Genomic DNA, 18,144 nt, shown 5'->3' with positions numbered 1-18,144 from the left:
TATGTTCTTGCAGCCAAGAGAAACATATAAACAAATCAGAAACGCATCTAATATAATTTAAAAATAAAACGTATAAACTATCAGTTAATTAATCGGTTATCAGCAGGTACTGCGCAACTTAAGCCGGGGACACACCTAACGATTAGCTGAAACATTCTAAGACTGAACTGAACACACATACCGATTGTTTCCTTCGACTGGAGCCGATTTATTTACTCACACATGGAATTTGAACACCGACTGTAATCGCAGACTGAACGCAACTGGCTCTGACTGGACGCATTTGAGCGCGATCAGTCATAAGTATCAATTTACATTCATAATTGGCCTTACAATCGTTAAATGTGTGCGCGGCTTTAGTTATTGGTATCGGTAAAATCCCATATCAGTAAAATCCCGTTATCGGTAAAATCCCACCTCTAAATTTTATTAGTCTAGATTTAGGGTTTTCATTAGCTTAGATCAGGGATGGACAACTTCAGTCCTGGAGGGCCACTGTCCTGAAGAGCTCATCTCCAACCCTGATAAAACATACCTGCCTGAAACTTTCTAGCAATCCTGAAGACCTTGATCAGCGTGTTCAGGTGAGTTTTATAAGGGTTAGAGCTAATGATGAAATTAATGAAAGAAAGAGAACTTCAAGACTCACACATGCATCTTGTTGAATGCTCTGAAGGATGTGTTTAGCAGGCACCAGGAAGTCAATGATGTAGCGCAGCCCGTCCCCACGGTATGTTGTCTCAACCACGTCTAACACCTGGCATAGCACGGTGGCCGCAGTGGCTTCAAATGGAGGGTAGAGAGCGGAGAGCGTGCTCTGGATACAGCTGTCCAGAGATTCAGAGTCCTGCAGAGAAACATACAAACACTCAGAGGAAGCACTAAAAATCTTCTTTACATTTATCTCAACAGTATTGACATAAAAACAATTATATTTTTTGTTACTAATACAATGAGAATGCTACATGACCTCATTTGGGCTACAGATCATCCTAACGGCATGAAACACAATATGCTGCCCATCAAAACAGCAAGATGGTATTAAGTCTTACACAGACACATTGATTAACACACTCTGATCTTGTCTGCCAATGCTCAGACCAAGCTTTTTTTCTGCAACGTCCTGAAAGCAGCTGATTAGCATCCCTGGTGGTCTCCACCAAGAGCCTTTCACTCTGAGAAGTTCAGAGAAGAACAGCGGCTGACGGTGAAACCTGACTCTTAAAGCCAGTGCAGGGAGTGACCAAAATGCTGCTAAAAATATCAGCTGCTCCAGCAACACTTTAAGAACTACAGCAGGCCTCTAGTATAACTTTACTGTTTCTATTTACTCTTCATAATCATGATCTATTCCTCTGCCATTTACACTTTTGAGGTTGAGCTTAGGTGATGTTTAATCAATCAGTGGTTGGTTAATTTCAGGGCTCAGCGCTAAGGATTTTTTCTGCTGGCCCGGTCGGGCCAGTGGTTCAAATTTTTACTTGCCCTGACAAAATTTTCACTGACCCCAAAATAAAAAAATAAAAGTAAAAGAAAAGAAAAGAAAAGAAAAGAAAAGAAAAGAAAGGAAAATGGGCCTATAAAATAAGCCAAGTTATTGTTTGTTTTTGTTGTTTTTGATACATGTAACCTTAATAAATAAGGTTATGACACCAAAAGCTACTAGATTAACTCACTTAAATTTTAAATATTGTTAGACAAGTAAACAGTAAATAATAAAATAGGAACAAATAATAAAATTACGAGTAATAGCACAAATAAATACTACTGAATAAACAAATTAAATAAACAGTGCTTTTCAGGGTTTTTTGTAGGTTTAAACCTGTTTCAGGTACAGAAATTATAATCTAATGTATAATCAGTCAAGCAGTTACAGATGCATAAATAATGTTTTGAAATGTTGAAAATATAAAATATAAAATATTATTATTTAAAATTATTTCGAAAATGAAAATACTTTAAATGTGAAATTAAACTCGCCAGGAGGTGGCAGCAAGTCCCTGTTAATGAGCGAGTCATTGAGATGCAACCGATTCATTCAAACGGCTGATTCAATCAGGAAGTGTTGCTCAGAGACGCAAAACAATTCTGTGGAATTTGTTTGGAACTATTTTTGTTGACAAAATTGAGCGAAACAAGCGATTTGGTGTCTAAAATGTAAGTCACTTAATATAAACTGCTTGTTTATTAAACTGTACGTTATATAAAATCAATATCACACTTTAATCATGCTTATATTTGGATAAAAATGGCACTTAACTATATTAAATAATATAGTTACATGCACGTACACTAGTCTAATCTACTAGACTACGTCACGTAGTGTATGCGTGCACTCAATGGGTGTTTTTTTTGTTTGGTTTTTGTAAAGTGAGGGACATACTTGGTAATGTCAGATCGTTAAATCAACAATTACGATATCATAGACGATATACGCACACCCTTAACAGCACTGGCCCGATCGGGGCAAGCGACAGTTCCGTCTACTGTCCCGAGCGTTGCTCACACTGGCCCCGGGCCATCGGGCAGTCCTTATTATCGAGCCCTGTTAATTGTCATTAATCTTTTAATCAATTAAGCTTATTGATTTTCCACTGATTACTCAATATCAGCATAAATGAATTAATTAATCATGCAAAAAGATGGTGAAAATGTTTGTAGAGTCCATACATCTTGTGCAGTGCATATCACGTCTGCAACACGTATACTGACGGTATACTATTATAGTGTTTGCAGTGAACGTAATCTTTATTTACAAAGAAATGCATTGACACTGATTACGTTGAGCCCGCTTCATTTTTTCAAGAAAGTTGGTGGTGCACGTTTCTTTCTTTCTTTCTTTCTTTCTTTCTTTCTTTCTTTCTTTCTTTCTTTCTTTCTTTCTTTCTTTCTTTCTTTCCTTTATTTAACCAGATAAAACTTTCTGAGATTAAAAATCACTTCTGTAAAAGAGATTTTTAATCTCAGAAAGTTTTTAGAAAGTTCAAAAGAAAGTTCAAAAGAAAGAAAGAAAGAAAGAAAGAACACAAATGTGCACCACCGACTTTCTTGAAAAAATGAAGCGGGCTCAACGTAATCAGTGTCAAAGCATTTCTTTGTAAATAAAGATTACGTTCACTGCAAACACTATAATAGTATACCGTCAATCTCCCACTGTCATCTCAAACAACAGTCATGTCAGTGCTCGCTGGGCTAACATGCAGGTAAAGTTCACCTGAAATCTCACCGTGACCAGTGCATCTGTCTTGTTCATAGTCATCAAGTCTCACAATATAAAAGACAAAGCACACACTCTGATTTTAATAAATTTTCTAATAAATTTCACCATGTGGCCCCATCTTAACTTCCTCTCTAGTTCTCTGTAAAACACATAACAGCATTATTGAATTGTTTATTTCCAGTAGATTATCAAGAAACTCGCTGGCCAAATGTCATCCAAACCACACAACTGCTCGACCCTACCAATTTTGTCATGATGTATTACTTATGACCTCACAATACTACCCAGGTTACTAAAGATCAAAAGTACAGTCTAGCACATACAGTGACTAAGGCATGTCAGCCAGGAGATATGGATGAGACACACAGAGACTGCTTTAGAGACTTGTCTATGTGTGATTACCTGTGCATAGACTGTATGTATGTGCATGCACATGTGGAGATTGTAATCTAGGGTAAGATTGTACTGATATAGCACATGGGAAATATAGCAGAGCCAGAGTTAAAGTGAAGATGTTTATGTTGAGAGGAAGAAAGATAAAGAACGTGGGAACGAACAAACTGAAAAACAATGTGACACAGCTGCGAGCTGAGCAGACAGCACAGGTGCACTGTGGGTAAATATTGTAATTCCACCAGCATTAAAGAGAGGATGAGAGATTAGAGATGCCATTTAGGAGGCCTGAGAAAGACCTTCTTGCACACAAAACACTAACAGTTACAAAAAAGCAAAGTATCAGAGAGGTTTCCAAAAGGGGGATGTAGACCAAGCCACGAGATTCAAGAGAAAATTGGGACACATAATCAAAAGCACTAAAACAACAAAAACTCTTTGTTAAATTTTTACATTTTAAATTTAGAAATTACATTTTAATGAACAGCATTTCTTGACAGAAGAAGTAACTACACTTTATGTTTAAAGGTCCCGTTTTTCGTGGTTTTTTGAAGCTTTGATTGTGTTTATAGTGTGCAATATAACATGTGTTCACGTTTCGCTTCTGTTAAATAAAATATCTCGCTTGGCATTGAACTTTGAGCTTTAAAATTTTACAGATTTTATTTATACTCTAACAACAACATTACACACTAACTAAAGTTTGAAACATGGGATCACGAAGAATGGGACCTTTAAAGTTAAAAGGTCAGGCTACACAAAACTAATGGTACAAACACACAGCTCTCATAGTGTGATGCTCACATGTAGGTGTTTTTTTTGGAAGGAGTAGATTACTAATTTCTGAAGTTTGAAGAATCCATAAAAGTTAATGACTGATAGAGTCCAGAACAGATAAACAATCATTTTCTCATTATAAAGGAAAGACTAAAGGGAAGAAGCAGGTTAAATAAGGGCATCATGCTTTTCAACTTAACTGCTGCAGTGTGTGTGTGTGTGTGTGTACCCAGTAAGTCTTAAAATGATTTAAAGTGTAGTCATATTAACATAATCTTAATTAAAATGATAAAGAAATACTGTAAAGTAAAAGTAAAATAAAGATATATAACACTAAACTGACATATTTTTGTTATATGAATGTGCTGTGCCATACTGTTATCAGTGCTGTAACTCAGTCAGCCTGGGAACTGAGATTCCCCCACACCCATCTCGACCATCTGAAATAACACGCGAAGGATGAAAGCGTGATCATTCTTTGACTCTCATCTTGAAGCTCAGATCAGCGTGATTGTTTTATGCTGGTCTCATACACTGATCCATATATGGAGCTGTGAGAACATCCATCTAGTCTCTCTCCAGGTTTTTGCTCCACTGAAAATGGGTTTGTGATGTGTCTTTAGAATCAGCTATGTGCAAATAAAAAAGGAGTAGTGTCTAGCCTCAAGAACCAAAAAGTTCTCAACCAATTATGTCCGTCATTATTTGAGATTTTTTTTTTTTTTTTTTTTTTTTTTAATCTGGCAGCAGGACAGCCTTCAAAAGCAGGAGAGAGAGAGGGGTTTTCCTCTCAAACAGTTCCGACCGAGGTGCCAAGAAGACATCAATCAAAGAGCAGGCTCTGGAGCTTGGGGAAAAGCTCTCTTGAGGCCCACAAAAATTCTGCAGACTCTCTCACTGAATAATGTATAACATCATTAGGACCCCCATTTAAACCCGCACAGTAACACACACCACACATCACCATAAGCAAAAGCAGTATAATTTTCCCAAAAGCTGTCACTCCAGCTAAACTGAGCTGAACAGTGTCATGGCATGTGAAAAAGATGTTGATTAGAGCAGGCTGTGGTTTCATCTACGCATCACGACTAATGCTCAGTCATGAGTCTGACTGCCTGTAATGTGTTGACCCAGGAAGGAAGAGAAATCAATACAGACTTCCTGTCTCAAATAGCATAAAAGCAAACATTTCCTAGAGAAAGTCAAATATTCCACATTCCTTCTCCATCTTTACCTTTTAAAGGTAAGAAACCGCAGCTTAAGCTTTTCCTCTGTGTCGGTGAGCTGAATGGGTGACCCTAGAAGGGCCCAGTCTGAGAGAGGAGAGGGATTTACTGTTAGCCTACAGCAGACGGCTTAATTTCCTCCAGATTTGAATGGCCACACAAGCCGCTCATCCCTCTCCCTTTTTATCATTCATATTGGTCTTTTCTCTAAGGCATTAGTGAGACAAGTTGGAGAGATTTTGGTCTACAATGGTATCATTCTGCAAAGCTCCATAGTCATGCCTACAGGATAAACACTGTGCCTCATGAACTTGTGTGAGTGCTCTGTACCACACTTTGTCAAAGGGATATTCTGTGGTTTTCTGAGTGTTTGTGGTTGGACTTGTTCTTCATTATACTGAGTCCTCATAGACAGACCCAATCAGAATCTCAGCCTTGGTGAGCATAAGAGACTTCATAAATATACCCAAGACAAAACAATAGCTGAATTTCTTAAAATGGCCCCATCCAAAAGTATGTGAACCACTGATTCTTAATACTGTGTGGTTACCTGGATGATCTACGACTGTTTGTTTGTTTTGTGATGGTTGTTCATGAGTTCCTTGTTTGTTCTGATCAGTTAAACTGAGCTCTGTTCTTCAGAAAAATCCTTCAGGTCTTTCAGATTCTTCAGTTTTCAAGCATTTTTTGCATATTTGAACCCTTTGCAACAGTGACTGAATGATTTTGAGATCCATCTTTTCACACTGAGGACAATTGAGGGACTCAAACTCAACTATTAAAAAAGGTTCAAACATTCACTGATGCTCCAGAGGGAAACACGATGCATTAAGAGCCGGGGGCTGAAAACTTTTGAATTGAAATATCAAGGTAAATTGTACTTAATTTTTCTTCCGGGAAACATGCAAGTAATCTTCTGTTGCTTCCGAAGGGCAGTACTAAATTAAAAACAATGATATTTAAACAAAATAAGAAAATTGTGACATCTTCATCCTGTTCAAAAGTTTTCACCCCTGACTCTTAATGCATTGCGTTTCCTTCTGGAGCATCAGTGAACGTTAAAATTAAAATAAAATTATTCACATTTTCACAGATTCTGCAAGTGGTTCACACACTTGCCACTGTATGTTCTTTGTATTAGAGGTCTGCGCGAGTGCACCTTCAGAGAACATTCAACCTTTGTGATCAGATTTTGGAGGAGAGACATTCTGAAACGGTTGTCAGCGTCATTCTTTTCTTGCGTGGATGTTTCATTTTGCAGTATAGCTAGTAAGCCAAAAGTTTTCGTTTATAAGTATTTTTGCCTTAGTCTATAGTTTTGAGGGACATGTTGTAGGCTTTTTTAGACATGTTTTAGGTTGTTGACAGCATCATAAGACAAATAACAAATAAAAATCTTGTATATGCTATGCAACATTTTATATTTGTTATACTCAATCACTCTCTTTCTTTAGAGGAAGTTTAAATTTGAGATTCTGGAAACGGTCTAAATTTAGCGGGACCCGTCAGGTCGGGAAGAAAATCACTATATACGGATAGCAGGTGAACACAGAGTGAATTTTAGGAGGGAGCGGGTGCGTGTGGAATAGAACCTTACGTGAGCGGGACGAAAAAAAAAACAGTCCCGCGCAGACCACTAATGTACGGCCGTCTGCTGAAAGCTAGTTATTATAGTTAATAAAGTTTTAAATATGGATATTTTTCGTACAAAAACCCATCGCTTCACTTCAGAAGGCCTTTATTAACCCCCAGAAGCCATATGGACTACTTTTATTATGGATGGATTTTTTTTTTTTTTTGTAGCCCCCCATTCACAACCATTATAAAGCTTGGAAGAGCAAGGATATTTTTAAATATATCTCCGATTGTCCGATAGTCATATACACCCAGGATGGCTTGAGGGTAATTTCATTCATTTTTGGGTGAACTAACCCTTTAAACGCTTTAGTCTGACTGAAACTGTTTCATTCTGTTGTCTTAAAGTTGAACCAACAGACCTAGTGATTGTAGCTCAGCTTCATCCAGCATGCTAATCAGACTACATATTGTCTTGGCGATGTGTGCTTGCTCCAAAAGACATGGTATGTGCATCTAATCTTTCAAATATTCAATTATACAATGTTGTTGTCATTTGCAATTGCACAGAGAGATGAAGACTGTGGCTTGATTGCGGCGAAAAAAACAAAAAAAACAAATTCAAAGTTCCTTTAGGTTGTTTTTGTTTTTGAGAACAATATCAAATCTTGGCATACATGTTAAATTGAACCATTTCCCAGAATGTGACAAACTGTCTAATGGTGGCTGTCTGTGTCTAGGGATGTCGTTAAGAGGAGTGTAATTTACGGCATGGGCGCTTTTCACTAATGATAATCATGACATGAGAGTACATGGCATACGGCATTGTTAAATCAAGCCTGTCTCGTTTTAAGATGGCAGCTTGGCCTTTGGCCGGACAATATTAAATTACTTAAATAAAGCATCTCTATGGGTCACACTCTTACTGGTGTATAATCAAATCAATTGCATCTATCTCCAGGGAACAGGGAATCCTTCTGGTGACTGTTTAACCCTTACGGACAACATTTTAAGGAAAAGATGGAACAAATATGTTTGAATAACAGTGTAGTGGAACACTGTAGTTGTATTTTTTGTGCATTATTTTGCGTAGCTGAGCTATAGTCTTCACCTGTCTGTCCAAGTATAGAGGACACAATGCTAACTAACTGAATAATTAAATGTCACACATTATCTCTGTCTTTTAGATCAAATGCATAAAACCTAGGTCAATTGTAGTCAGATTAACGTGCATGCTGGTTGAAGTTGAGCTATATCTGTAAGGCCAACTTCGCTAACCTTGACTGGCAAGATTCAAGTCAAACTAAAACATTTTTAAAAGATGAACTATTGCTTTAGTCCGACTGCAATCAAACTTTAAACTGCATTTAAACATACATTCTGTGCTTATGTACATTAAGGAGGTACCGCATAGGTAAGTGGTTGGATAGACAATAGGAATGTGAGATGTTCAGACTTGTTCTTAAAAACTGCCATCTGACAAAGAACCCTGGAAGCCTAAATGGAATAACATAACTAGAGAGATAATATAATCCATTAAAAATGTGGGTCAATTTAAATGAGAAGAATAAGAGAGACCTTGTTCTTTGAAGTGTGTTTGCGTAAAACTGCAGCTGAGCTCTAACAGATGTGTAATAAGACACACATCAAATATGTGTGCATGCACTAAAACACACACACACACACACACACACACACACACACACACACACACAACTCTGAGAGGCAGCGTATGGCAGGGCAGAGCACTGGGGACCTGACCTTTCACCCCAGCACAAGTGACAGAATGAACCAGCTGTCCATTAGAGCAACACAGTGAAAGAGAAAAGAGTGACACAGAAAAAGAGAGATGTAAGCTACTCAAAAGAGTGAACAATTAATTCCATTTCCAGTGTTTGTCCTGTCCCAGCTGATCAGGTGACCAGGCTATTGTGCATGAGGGTGGCACAGAGGTTTAGAGGGTGGAAACTCTGGTAGGGCACAATGTGATGGCGGTACATCAGTGGAGAATTATGAACACAAACGTGGCATATAAACCTCTCTCTTTCTCTCCTCCCAACCCCCCAGATATTTCCCTCTCCGTTATCAGCAGGCTGATAAGAATAAGGTTCCAGACGTGTGAACATTTAGTGAACATCTATCGACTTCCTGAAGAGGTGAAGCAGCTGTTGCACCATGACACCTCCCAATCACCACATCAAATGACTGTCCAATGCTGCTGACCCAAATCACAGATCACTGATGGGGTCACATCAACCTGGAACACCTTCCAGTGCTCAAATATAGCTCACTAGAAGAAAAACACATTCAGGAAATATTTATCCACTAGCTCACTATACAAATGGTACCTGGATAGACATTTTTCCAACAAAATGGATCCCTAGAGAAACAATTTTCCTTAAGAGAACAGGAAAGGACTGAAATTAGTAGAGCCTAAATATGGAACTATGTTCAACTGTGGCTGTCAGCAACATTTCATTTATAACTGTTGACAGGGTTGATATTTTGGCATGATACTTAATCGCTTGTTTATAAAACGTTTGCATTAAAGAGTTCACCCAAAAGTGACAATTCAGTCATCATTTAGTCACCCTCATGTTGTTCCAAACCTGTGTGATTTTTTAGTGGAACACAAAAGTTTGTGGTCCAAACAACTGGTTGTCACTGTATGAACAAAAAACAAGGCACAGAGATATGTTTCAAAATATCTTTTGTGTTCCAGAGAAGAAAACGTCGTAGAGGTTTGGAGTGCCATGAGGGTGAGTAAATGATGACAAAAGTTTCATTTTTGAGTGAATTATTTCTAAGATTGAGTAACAAAACACCAGAGAAGTTACGAAAAATCTGAAAAAATCATGCCAAATGCTAAAACCGAGCTCATCACATTCCTGAAGTGAGCGAGGCAGAAAATGAGAGCTGTCTGACATTCCACAGGGAATCAAACTGATGCTCACACAAGTCATAACTGTTCAAACAGCCCTCAAAGACATCAACAAACCCTCCCCATGTGCATTTTTCAAATGAATGTGCTAACCAGGCACAATGCGGTACATTTACAGCGATAAGCGATAAATAAAATAAAATCAGAATAGATTGAATGCTTATTATATACGATTATATGGACATTGGACCAATGATATTTTATTGTGGGTGGAGCTACTCAGCACAATGCTGCAGAAACAGAAACCAAATGAATGACAAAATGTTAAATCTGGTTAGAACATGGTCAATTCAACTATGAAGAAAACTGGTTGAGAACTATAAAAACTGTCCATTCTGAATCCCTGTATTATTTTACATAAAACTGTGTTGTGCTGATGCACAGATATAGGAGTATTGAAAAACAACCCTCAGATGGTGGCAGCAATATAGTATATCCCATCAGAGTTCTCTGAATGCTTGAGTTTTTCAGACGGCCCACATGCTGACCCAGAGGCGTCAGGCCATCACTCTGATTCACATTGCCACTGTGCTGGCGTCAAGCTGTAAACAGTGTGCCTGAAGCCAAGACTCATAAGAGGCTCTGTCCATCTACAGCTGTCTACTCAAAACAATAAAATGTCCATCATTAGCACTATTTGAGGCCCACGGCCTTTCTTGAAGGCTGTATGTGTTTTTTCATTTAACTTACCTTGAAATGAAAAGAGAACTGATCATCTGACTCTCTTGCCCAACTTACACAAAAGCAGTTTGTGACGGGATGGTAATCTATATTCCACAACACTGATATTTTTGATTAAATCGCTGCACTAACAATACCATGTTTTATTGACATTTACCATGGTAATACAGTGTTCTTTGAAGTACCGTGGTATATCAAATTAATTTCATGGTACAGGGGACGTTGCTTAAATCCAATGAGTAGGATTTAAGTGAACTAAATGACTGGAGAAGTCCAACATATGGCACTTGAGAGAAGCCTTTTGTTTTCACAAAAAGAATAAGTTAGGATATTTGGATTAAGTACTGTATTACGAGGTCAATTAAAACAAAAAAGAAACATGCATGGATGAATCGTTTACAATAGGATCTATACCTGCATATACAAAATAGACAGGGTGAATTTCAGCCTTCAAGTAATAAATAGGGTGACAAGATGCAAAATGAATATTTTACCTGTAAGTCATTTCTGTCACATCAGCTCAACAGAGTTTCTCTCATAGTTTATCTCTTTGAAATAAGCCAAGATTAACCCAATTAATTGTCAGGCAAAGTCATGTCTCTATTTACTACTTCAATGAATCCTGAATGAGTGAATATGGATTAAGGTGGCTGAGTGGCAGTTGCTAAACGATACGCATTCATTCAGGGGCCGGCAGCTTTTAGCTTCAAGTGTCTCCTCAAAATAAATCCCAACTAATTTTAATCAGTCTTTCCCTGAAATTCAAACCTGTAGATGGGACTCCATCAAAACCCACTGGCACATAATCAGTCAAAAATACAACTTAAAATCTTGAGTCCTTGGGTCTTTGGGGTTAATCTCCAGAACGGTGTACAACTTCAGAGCGGCAGCACTGAGATCAAAGCCTATTCATGAGCCAAACACAAAAAAACGTTGACTTTTGGCCCTCTGCCACTGATGGATTGAGTCCTCGTCTCTTCTATTGTGAAGCGAGACTCCATTGGCCGAGAGCTGGATTGTGTGGCGACACTGTCTGGGGCTGAACTCAGCAGGATGTGACAGAGTAATGCCATGTGGAAGGGGTTACATAAATTTGGGGAGGGTCCCTATGTTTTCATTTGGCACAAGCAATGGGCACCAACTGTGAAGATAAACAATTCGGAAGATCACATGATAACAAAATATAGCCATTCTAGGACATTCAGTTACCCTTTACCCATCCATTAAATGTAGATTTCAACTCAACCTGGATTTGTGCTTCTGAGGGCAATTATGTTTAACAACTTTCTGAGTAAGCGAACAGGTCACTGTGAATAATATAAGCAAGTTTCTGTCTAACGGTGACTTTCCCAACTTGTCTTTCAGGAGTAGCCCATGTTATCACAGCGAATTTAGACACAACTCTTTTGGCATCTGCTAAAATATGTCATGGGGTATAAAAGAGCAGAGGGAATTTACCCAAATATGAGTGTATACATGTCACTAAAATGTGTACACGTTTATATATATCCTATTTATCCTATTCATTTTTTCCTCAACAAATGGACCATTCAATTCCCCCTAAAATGCTCCACACAGAAAGGCTTTCTTTCCTGCGTAGTGTGTTGGGATTATGACATTAAAGGAAAGAAACCCAAAGGGTGTGACAGCATTCTTGTAGCAACAAGAGCCACCAAACAAGATCCATAGCAATACACTGATTCATAATGCAGTTATTTTCAGTTTGAGAGATCTGTTATCTGCTTTTAGAATAGAACATCTCAACACAACTCTGTCAACCCCAATGGTGGCGTTCAACTCTTTTGAAAGCCTGATTTATACATGAGATGTCAATTTTAAAGAGACAGTTCAATTCAAAATAAGTTGTGCTCAATACAACATGGGACCCCACTGATTTTCACTGTATGGAGAGTTTTATTTATTTATTTATTAAATATGTTCCACAATTAGAAAATGCTTATAGGTATGGAACAGCATTCATAGAAACATTCATCCATGTTTTTCACATGTATGTGGGTACAATGACATTAATCACAATAAATGTACAGTTTGGAGAAGTCTGTGCTCAGATTGTAATTTCAGCATGTGAGAAACTGAAATGGCATGAAAATGACTGATCAGCATTAATGCCTCAAAGGAAAAAATTCAAAGCTTCATCCCATACATAACAGTTATCGGTGTGGTTAATATAGTGCATGCAGGAGGAAACAGTGAAACCCTTTGCATTGCATAGTGCCCTCTTGCTACTCCACATGTCTTGAGTTGTCTGTATATAACGGTTGTCCCAAAGATGACCAGTGGACAGGGATTTATAAGCATGTAAAATTAATCCTGAAGACTCTTTAGTAAACATCTCAGAACTCTGCCTGAATCTCATTACATCACAATGACATTAAAATGCTTCCCTTTTACTCAGACATCTGTTAATGTTCACGCCAAAAACTATTCAAAGCCAAGCCAACAATCCTAAACATGCTGGATGTCATATTTTTGTACATAACTACATCAGAGCGCTCCAGCTGCCTATTGAACGTATGGCATAGCAAGGTCAAATTTTATAACCTATAAAGCACATTTGAAGATAAATTGGTAAGCCAAAGCAAATCATAAACCCCATGTGACCGGTTATACCAAACAGCATTTGGTGTGCTGATGACTCTCCAGCAAAACATGTGACTGTATGTTGGCAGGGTTTAGTATGTACCAGACTATAACCAAATCTGAGTGCTGAACTAATATGACATTTTGTTTAATTCAATGGTGAAAATGATCCACCAAAATTTCCACCAAAGTATTAAGCAGCACAAATTTCAACATTGATAATAAGAAACATTTCTTGATAGGTGTGGGTGATATATGGGTAGACATGATTAACCGTTACAAATTTGTCAACCAGTAGAGATTATGGACTATTATATCTTTTTTTATTGCGGTTATGCTAACGTGACATTGCTGTGCTGTGCAGTCATGAAAGTTTATCATTTGCATGCATTTTTAAGCACTGCTGTTTAAAAACAAATGATTTTAAGCCATTGAAGCGCATTAAGCAGTGATTGAGAACTCATTCGGGTATATGCATGTACTGTATAAGAGATGAGCGCACATAGAGCTGCTGCTCATAGAGTGTGCGAGTACTGAACAGAGTTCACCCAGTGCAGTTTTTTTTATACATTTGATTACTTTATACAGTTTTTCTTAGTATTTCTTATGTCTAGTGCTTGAAGGTTTTTTTTTAGGTAGGTCTATCTAATTTGTGTCTTTGTTCTATCGTAGTTTGTTTTCCTATATGCTTGTAATTATTTTCTTTGTTCTTGTTTTATCACTGTTTACTTGTCTTCAGTAAGCATGAGTTTTTTTGTTTGTTTGTTTGTTTTTACTTTAGATTTTTGTGATATTGAAATTGGCGACAAGAATTATGAAATTTTAATGGAATCAAAAATGTTGATATAAAAACCTTTAAGTAAAAATAACTATATTGTGATATATGTTGTTATCATGAAATAAAATTACTTGTATGACACAAGATTTTGGTCTTATCACCCAACCCTATTTCTTGAGCATGAAATCAGCTCATTAGAATGATTTCTGAAGGGATCATGTGACAGGAATAAGTTAAATTTTAAAAAATAAATATTAAAGTAGAAAACACCTAATTAAAATTGAAATAACATTAATATTAATAATATAAAAAATATTTTACTGTATGTTTGATCAAATAAATGTAGCATAATATCATACCGACTCCAAACATTTGAACGGTAGTGAATATACTGTACTGTGCAAAAGTCTTAGGCACGTCAGTATTTTCACCCCCCAAAAAAGGTTTTAAGCCAGTTATTTACATCTTTTGCTGTAGTGTGTCAATAGGAAATATCCGTTCACATTTCCAAACATTAATTTTGCCATTAATTGTAATAATCCAGTGAGATTTTTAAATACACAATAAGACTGACAACAGCCGGTGGTCCACATCAGATCAGATCAGATCTCACCATCATCAAATCCGTCTGTGATTACATGAAGAAACATATGAAACTGAGACAAACCAAATCCAGAAGAACTGTGGCCGTGTCTCCGAGATGCTTGAAGAAACCTTCCTGCAAAGCTACCTGAAAAATGATGCCCAAGTGTACCTGGACAAGAGCTGTTTTAAACGCAAAGGGTGGTCAAACCAAATATTGATTTGATTTAGTTAACATAAGTTAATTGATAAATAAAATCTATTTATAACAGTATATTTGAAAGCATCCTCACTTTACAGCATTTTTACACAAGTGCCTAAATCTTTTTACAGTACTGTATCTTTGCAGGTTGGTTTCTTCAAGCATCTTGGAGACACCGCCATAGTTATTCTCTGGGTTTAGTTTGTCACAGTTTCATCGGTTTCTTCATGTAATCACAGACGGATTCGATGATGGTGAGATCAGATCTCCGTGTGGATCTTACCGGCTGTTTTCAGACTTCTTGTGTATTCAAAAATCTCACTGGATTATTACAATTACTGGCAAAATGAATGTTTGAAAATGAGAACTGATATTTCCTACTGACACATTACAACAAAAGATATAAATGACTGGCTTAAAACCATTTTTGGGACAGTACTGCATATAACCCAAAAGGACCATATTGTCAGATTTATTTTAGTTCTTGGGACTGCCCTAAGGCTAAGTAAACCCTCAGACACACACATATCAGACATATCTGCCAGGTGCAAAATGAAGCCTCACATTTACAAACCCATGCATATACATTAAATATTGTAGACAAGGTGTTTGCCATTACTGTCAAGACCCCCTGTTCATCAAAAACCCTTTAGCAGCCTTCCCACAAAGCCCCTAAAGAACAGAGCAGAGAAATTCTTCAGTCAAGAGTCATGAAATCTTCTAAGCATGCAGATTTTCTCTGAAGGGTTAAAGTTTAACACATCAGAGCAGGCTCAGGAAAGCCCTCTACCCAAACACAGCAACAGACAAATCTTAGACCTCTCTATAGCGTCTGAGTAAACCTGCTCTTTAAACACAGCTAGATAACCCAGTGACCCTTGGACAAATGTCTCTACAGAGAGGTGGGCTGAATTAAAGATCGCCTCACTGCCAAACTGCCCAGAGACAAAAAATAAAGCAATGAAGGACACAATAAATGGGCCTAATTTAAGGCTCCGACATCTTGACAAGCAGAGGTGGACTTGAATGTACGAGCGGGAGGCTATTTAGCTTTTAAACACATTTGTTTCCAGTTACCTCTACAGCTATTGTAAGCTACAGATCACTGAGCCAGAGCTGCAGTGTTTCCTGAAAAACTGAACCATATGCAGTTTGGCTGGTTTGGAGGATTGGATGTTTAGATTGACTTTGTAAATTGTACCCGGCTCACTCAATTACAAGGACAGAGCGATTGCTCACAGGACAAGCCCAGGAGAGCTCTTAGAGAAGATACACTTTAGGTCAGAGGAAGTGCCTCGTAGAGTTAGAACTACGAATGTTTGTAGTTCAATGAGCAGATGTAGAACAGCGCAACCTGCTCGGAGCGTAATTGTGGTTTGGACTGATGAATGAGCATATGAGTGTACTAATAGCAACGTACTTCTACTCTAAACACGTATATTTGCCCCTCGTTCCATCTTACATTCTTTCCATCTGGGCCCATTTTCAATATCAATCCAGCAAACCCAAACATTGAAGACAAGCCTAAATTGAATCCACACATTTTCAAACATGATGGAGATGACAAAAATATGGTTTCAGATTAAACATATTGCCTTCATTCCTCACCTTCAGGTCAGCAGTCACCTTTAAGAGCGAAAGGCCAAGAGTGTTGCACACACATACACACTTCCCTTCCTCTCTGCATGGCTGACCTCTTTATAAGCTCGCTGAGATGTAAAGGAGACGAGTGTAATGCAAAGAACAGCTGGCGTGACAGGCCTAAGCACACACACATACACATTTGGAAGACCCCAATAGTCATGAAGAGAGGTCACACACAGACACATTTAAACCAGCTCTATGAAACCTACAGAAAAACAGCAGAATGCAGTCAGCTCTCAGTGGAGTGTATTCATGCTGAATCCACAGTTTCGCTTCCCTCTGCTGCTTTACCTGCGTCAAGGACAGTACAGACCACCAACACACACTCTGATCACTTATTCATTAAAAACACACAGCAACTAAAGGTTCTGTTCACATAAAACGCGAATAACCAGCAAACTATAACGCTATAATGACATTCCCGCTTAGCTAAACCCTTCTTTTCTAGTATACTCATTCTCATACTGTTGGTATACATGTAATCGGCAGCAGTACAGTAAAACTCAGTAAAAACAGTAACAGTATCCCCCTCTCTCCCACCCCTCCCCCGTCTCAACCCCCGTAAGGTAAAGCCATTAGCACCTTTAAACTCTACTGCTGTCTGTACTCACCATGCTGCAGGCTGATTGTCCTTCCCTTCATTACATTCATTTTCCAGCAAGTCTGGCGGTGTCCGGTGCTGCGGTTGCGTGTGGGAGTGCGTGCATGTGTGCTGAGTGGGCAAGTTCGTGTGTGTTGCTCACTAACCCTTCCAAACTGCAGGTCTCCGACACACTGACACACTCCCCACACACTGCAGCAGCTCACGAGGTAGAGACCGCCCCCTCACTTTCTGCCCCTCCCCTCTAGCTGTCACTCAGAAAGTTCTGGACACACCTACAGCTCAAAAGCCCCTCCCCATCACACTCTACATAAGCTGCTGAAGCAAAATATACACAAGGGGAAAAAGTGTCAACACAAACACGCAAACTACATATTAAATATGCAGTGTCTTACAATCAAAAGAAAGTATTAACGGGATAGTTTACCCAAATAATGAAAAATCTTAATCTTTGTAGTTCTATGACTGTTTATATATATATATATATATATATATATATATATATATATATATATATATATATACACACATCATTTCTTTTTTTTTTTTTTTTTGTCAAGGAATGCACTACATTTTTCAAAATATCTACTTTTATGGTCCACAGAAGAAAGAAATTCATGAGGGTGAGTAAATGATGCATTTACATTTTTGGGTAAACTATCCTCTCCCTTTAAACTATGTATTTTTCACATAGCACATGTATATAAAAAAATTGGATAAGCTAAAATCATCTTGCTAGTGTTGCTATTTATCCTTTAAAAGGGCAAGACCATAAAGAGACAATTTATTGCTATTTTCCATCTTATTAGGATTAGGATATTATTTTTCATCTTACACAAATTCTTCATGATTTATTTTAAAAACACATGACTTTTATTTTTGAAAAACTTTTTGTACACTTCATGCCTTCTGCTCTCTGATTG

At 37.9% G+C, this 18,144-nt stretch overlaps 1 protein-coding gene across 3 annotated transcripts in view; it reads right to left on the bottom strand.

Annotated features, from left to right (window-relative positions):
- plekhg4 (pleckstrin homology domain containing, family G (with RhoGef domain) member 4) overlaps positions 1-17,414 on the bottom strand; it is a 67,347-nt gene extending 49,933 nt beyond the window's left edge. Inside the window, exons 1-2 of one of the 3 annotated variants that reach the window (XM_048184591.1) lie at positions 17,232-17,414; positions 650-847 (exon numbers count right to left, since the gene is read on the bottom strand). In XM_048184591.1, coding sequence (XP_048040548.1) covers positions 650-847; positions 17,232-17,234 — 201 coding nt within the window. In that variant the 5' untranslated portion in view covers positions 17,235-17,414. The remainder of the gene's footprint in view (positions 1-649; positions 848-17,231) is intronic. The other 2 variants (XM_048184590.1, XM_048184592.1) reach the window with 2 other exon arrangements.
- Positions 17,415-18,144: the final 730 nt, after the last annotated feature.

This window comes from Megalobrama amblycephala, linkage group LG3, assembly GCF_018812025.1.
Source record: "Megalobrama amblycephala isolate DHTTF-2021 linkage group LG3, ASM1881202v1, whole genome shotgun sequence".
In the NCBI taxonomy this organism is placed as follows: domain Eukaryota; kingdom Metazoa; phylum Chordata; class Actinopteri; order Cypriniformes; family Xenocyprididae; genus Megalobrama; species Megalobrama amblycephala.
This window is presented reverse-complemented; position numbering and strand designations above follow the sequence as displayed.